The following is a 4,187-nucleotide window of genomic DNA, read 5'->3' on the forward strand; positions in this document are numbered from 1 at the left end:
GGAGGGTCTGGGCACTCGGTGGTCTCGTCGGTGGCAGTAGGAGGGTCTGGGCACTCGGTGTTCTCAGTGGCAGTAGGAGGGTCTGGGCACTCGGTGGTCTCGGCGGTGGCAGTTGGAGGGTCTGGGCGCTTGGTGGTCTCGGCATTGGCAGTAAACTCTGTTATCTTCTGTCCAGCTGCCCAGCGCCTCGGGTCAGTTTGGCACACAGACAATGAAGAAGATTGGACATCGGGGTGTAGATTCTACAGGGGAGACCACATATAAGAAGGTAGGTACCATCCAGTGGTGATATGAGCGGCTGTAGGTGATGACATGTACACTTACCCACCTTATTCTCGGGGACATTAGAGTGTCAGCTCCTCTGTACAGAGACTGATGGGACTGGCTCAGTGTTCTCTGTACAGCACTGTGGTATATGTCAGAGCTATATGATTGTTATACCATGCTCTCGGTTCCCTCCAGGACACGGTTTCGGTGCACAGGCCCGGATTCTATGCAGAACGTTTCCAGAAGTTTATGTGTGGCACGGTGTTTAAGAAAGTTCCGCGTAAGTTGCGTTGTTGGGATAATGCTGCGCTGTGATTGGCTGTCCTTGCAGTCGGTGTAACGTTGTCCCTCTGTTCGCAGTGAAAGCTTCGCCCTCTAAGAAGAGCCGGACAGTGCCAGGCATGACACGCAGAGCGACTCAGGCTTTGGTGCCCACCCAGCTGCAGCTGGCGGATGAGAACAAGCAGTACCTGATGCCAGAGATGGAGGCGGATCAAGGTGAGGCCCCTCCTCCTCGTCCTTTATTTACCCCTTTTACTCCCGGGACTTACCTTTCTTATCACACAGGGTCTCTGTATGGCCGGCCAGACGTCTTGCCCAGGACGCCCCCTGTAGACGAAGCAGCGAGTGACTCCCTGGCGACCACCCTGTCCACATCCTCCCTGGGCAGTGGTGGCCTGAACTCCCCCGCACACAGGTAGGTACCTTTGCTGTGATTGGTGCCAGCGGACTGGAGATATTGGGGTCTCATCCTATGATTTGTCTTCTTCAGGTCGGTGGGGGTGGAGGTGCACAAAGCTGAAGCCACAGAGCATGAAATGTACACACAGGACAGGTAAGAGGCGGGGCTTCCTTGTCTTTGGGGATATAGGAGGTGGGGCTTTGTAGTGGGCAGGGGGGTGCAAGATGCGGGCCCTTGTAGGGTTGTTTGGGACTGAATGTAGTGGGGGCAGGAGGGTTACTTCTGTGGCCCCTGGCCCTTCCATATTAAATCCATATATGGAATCTCATGGCTTTGTTGTATCTGCAGGCCGGAGTCGGTGAAGACGGGAGAAGAAGAGGATGAGGATGGCTCCGTGCTGGACCCGGATCAGATAGAGACGGAGATCAGTTTTGTACGTATTCTTTTTTTATGCCCCTCCCCTGAGCAATATTTGTACCCAATCAGCAATCTCTTATCTCTCCCTAAGTCAGGTGTCCCGTCGGGATTGGACGCTGGGATTACTGCAACGTCAGTCCTGATTGGATGATCGCCTCTCTGGGCTCTGTTATGTTCTTGGAGGTGATTGGCTGTGCTGATTCCCCTCCCAGGAAGCTCCGCCCTCTAATGTATTTTTTTTCTCTTCGCAGTGAGGCGGGATTTGCTGTTACAGACCTTTCACTCCTGAACTGACAGAGTTTCCCGCAGCCGCCGATTGAGCTGATGTCCATATCGGACCATCGCCGCAGTGCGTGTGGACACGGAGGGGCCCGGAGCCCCCCCCCCCCTTCTTATCACTGACAGGACGATCTGCCACCACCATACCTGTGGTGAATGTTACAAGCGGGGTGCCTCTTCTTCTGATTTGCCTTACCCTTCACGAGGAGCCCCCCGCTCTCCCCTCCCCCCATTTTTCTTTTTCTGGATTCACGTTTCCTATTTAATATATCTATTTTTTTGAAGTAGACGGTTACCTAGAACTTGTGCTGTTCCTGATGCTGCGTTGAGTAAACTCGGACCAAAAAAACAAACTGAAAAAAAAGCATTTGCTGCCTAATTTTGGGGGTTCTGCCCCCCTTTTCTTGTGTGACCTCATCATATGGTGTGACATCACAAGTTACCTCCTCCAATCAATCGTTACTGTGGAGCTGGTGTGCCCGCCCCCTGCTGTGTGCCAACTCATCCCGCATCCGGAGCCTTGTGGTTATTTTTATAATCTGTTGCAATAATTAAGCCCCACCCCTGCCCATCCCACTTCCCCACCCCTGCGGGGCCTGGTGACTGGCAGAGTCCGGAGTTTCCTGTTTTTTTTTGCTGATTTTATGGTTTCTGCAGCTTAAGCTTTGCCTGCCATGGCAGGGAGGGGGGGAGGGCAGAGTTTTCAGGGATCACACGAGGTGTGGTGGGGGCACGTTGGGTGAATTTGGGGTGTTTTTAGGTATCGGAATCTAAAAGTGACACAAAAAGTGTTTATTTTATGTATTGAAAGATGAATGTGAGTATTACACGAATGTTTATAATGCACTGGTATGGGTGGAGGACGCACGCAGGGAATTGGGGTTTATACCCCAGCAAGGGTCTTCTTTAGCCCCCATTAGAGAGAATTCCCCCTCACTTCCTGTCCGGGTGATACAGAATCAGGAAATGAGAGGAACATTTCTCCTGGCCATCATTTCCTGGTGTCACCGTGACAGGAAGTGAGATTAAATCTTCCCAGTGGGGCACGCTTTTGTTTTAATCGCTTTTAGCTGCAGTGACCACTTCCTGCCAAGCCTGACGAGGAAATTTTTCACGTTTTGGTTGTCATGGCGGCACACGCTGGCGATGGTCTGGGGTAGCTGGGTGACCAATGGAAATCTTTGTGTTCCTAATCAGTTACCGGTTTATTGTCAGCTGCTGGAAACCTGAGGACTCCGCCTTCTTTTATCCAGACCCCTCCCCCGAGGTTCCCAAACTTGGCCTACCTTCATCTCGTCACCTCCCCCCAGGTCCCTGAACACTAGGAGACGCTTCCGGCCGTCCAGTGGATGTTGTGTGGTTGCCGGAAGTGAAGCGTTGTCACTCTTTTTATTTTACGCCTTCCCTCCCCCCACCGTCTGGTGTTTTATTATTTATGATTTTATTTAAGTGTTTGGAATCCTCGGACTCTGAGCGCTGCGACCTGTATAACTGTATGTATATAAACCGACATGAAATGAGCTGTGCCTGTGTGTCATTTGTATCCTCACCTGGCCTGTAGGGGGTGCTGTGACAGCACAAATCATTGTCTCTGCTTCTATCATCCTGTTTGGGGGAGGGGAATCCCTCTACTTCCTGTCTGGACAGGAAAGTATGGCAAGTCTCTCCTTACAATGTTGACACCCCCTATTAGATGTATGGGTGTCACAGACAGGAAGTGGTGTCACCTAGCAGAAAAAAAGCAATTTTACATCTAGGGTCACACTTGCTCCCTATCAGGGGATATTACACCTTAGTTACCCCAGGGGTCAGTGCTGCTCAGGTGCTGGGCCTGTGAATAAAGTGTCATCACAGAGAGGGTCCGGCTTCCTTAGGGTGTCAGTGTCCCTGTATTTGAGGGAATTCCCTCACTTCCTGTATAATTTACGCCCAGCATTGATGGAGGGAGGCCGTCCTATTGGTTGCGATATTCTCCAGCTCTCCGATGCTAAGCTGAATACATTGCAGGGATTACCAGGAGGTGGCGCTATCTTTATAGAACCTCTATAGAGTGCCCTCCATACAGCAAAGAGGACCTGTCTGGCACTAGCAGTGTGAGTTGGGGGGGACCGGGGCCGGAGCCTGTGATTGGATAGTGAGGAAGCAGCAGACTGAGGAGTCCTGTGTCAGCACATGTGCATGCAGGGCTCCTGATTGGTTCCTAGACCTGCTCCTCCCCCCGAACTCATACAGGGCCAGGTTCTGGTACTTTATATTGGCTGCACCCTTCACATTCTAACCAATGGCTGCACATTAGGGAGGCGGACGGGTCATTCTCCGGCTTCTCTGGGCTCCACAACGAAAATCAGAACCTGGGGACACGCGATGCCTACCTGTGATGAGCCAGCTGGGGCCCCGTTCTCATCATACTGGGGAACAGCCAATCACCAGGTCAGAACAGTCATGTCAGGGGTGGAATAATAACATAAAGAGAACCTGTCCTCATCACACCCGGGAACAGCCAATCAGCAGGCCTGAACAGTCACATGTGAGGGGGGGGGGG

The 4,187-nt window shown here is 52.1% G+C and overlaps 2 protein-coding genes across 4 annotated transcripts in view; both read left to right on the plus strand.

Moving 5' to 3' along the window:
* Positions 1 to 268, plus strand: part of LOC140342238 (phosphatidylinositol 4-phosphate 5-kinase type-1 alpha-like) — a gene marked incomplete at both ends in the record, with an annotated part of 5,963 nt that extends 5,695 nt beyond the window's left edge. The window contains 1 exon segment of the mRNA XM_072428354.1: positions 176 to 268. Coding sequence (XP_072284455.1) covers positions 176 to 268 — 93 coding nt within the window.
* Positions 269 to 386: 118 nt separating this feature from the next.
* On the plus strand, positions 387 to 3,165 carry LOC140342239 (phosphatidylinositol 4-phosphate 5-kinase type-1 alpha-like). Of its 3 annotated transcripts, XM_072428358.1 has the most exons (6): positions 390 to 547; positions 628 to 765; positions 835 to 964; positions 1,040 to 1,102; positions 1,298 to 1,382; positions 1,618 to 3,165. In XM_072428358.1, the coding sequence occupies exons 1-6, from the start codon at positions 517 to 519 to the stop codon at positions 1,618 to 1,620; spliced, it is 450 nt and encodes a 149-aa protein (XP_072284459.1). In that variant the 5' UTR covers positions 390 to 516; the 3' UTR covers positions 1,621 to 3,165. The 3 variants fall into 3 exon arrangements, with proteins under 3 accessions (XP_072284458.1, XP_072284459.1, XP_072284457.1); XM_072428357.1 differs by having other exon boundaries at positions 387 to 547; positions 856 to 964; positions 1,298 to 3,165; XM_072428356.1 differs by having other exon boundaries at positions 1,298 to 3,165.
* Positions 3,166 to 4,187: the final 1,022 nt, after the last annotated feature.

This window comes from Pyxicephalus adspersus, chromosome 12 (assembly GCF_032062135.1).
Source record: "Pyxicephalus adspersus chromosome 12, UCB_Pads_2.0, whole genome shotgun sequence".
Lineage (NCBI taxonomy): Eukaryota > Metazoa > Chordata > Amphibia > Anura > Pyxicephalidae > Pyxicephalus > Pyxicephalus adspersus.

What these genes read in the sequence shown, in the direction of transcription:
- LOC140342239 (XM_072428356.1), top strand. Translation starts at nt 517, where the DNA reads ATGTGTGGCACGGTGTTTAAGAAAGTTCCGC. An exon ending in GGTGTTTAAGAAAGTTCCGC is followed by an intron (nt 548 to 627) that starts GTAAGTTGCGTT and finishes CTCTGTTCGCAG; the next exon opens with TGAAAGCTTCGCCCTCTAAG. An exon ending in AGAGATGGAGGCGGATCAAG is followed by an intron (nt 766 to 834) that starts GTGAGGCCCCTC and finishes CTTATCACACAG; the next exon opens with GGTCTCTGTATGGCCGGCCA.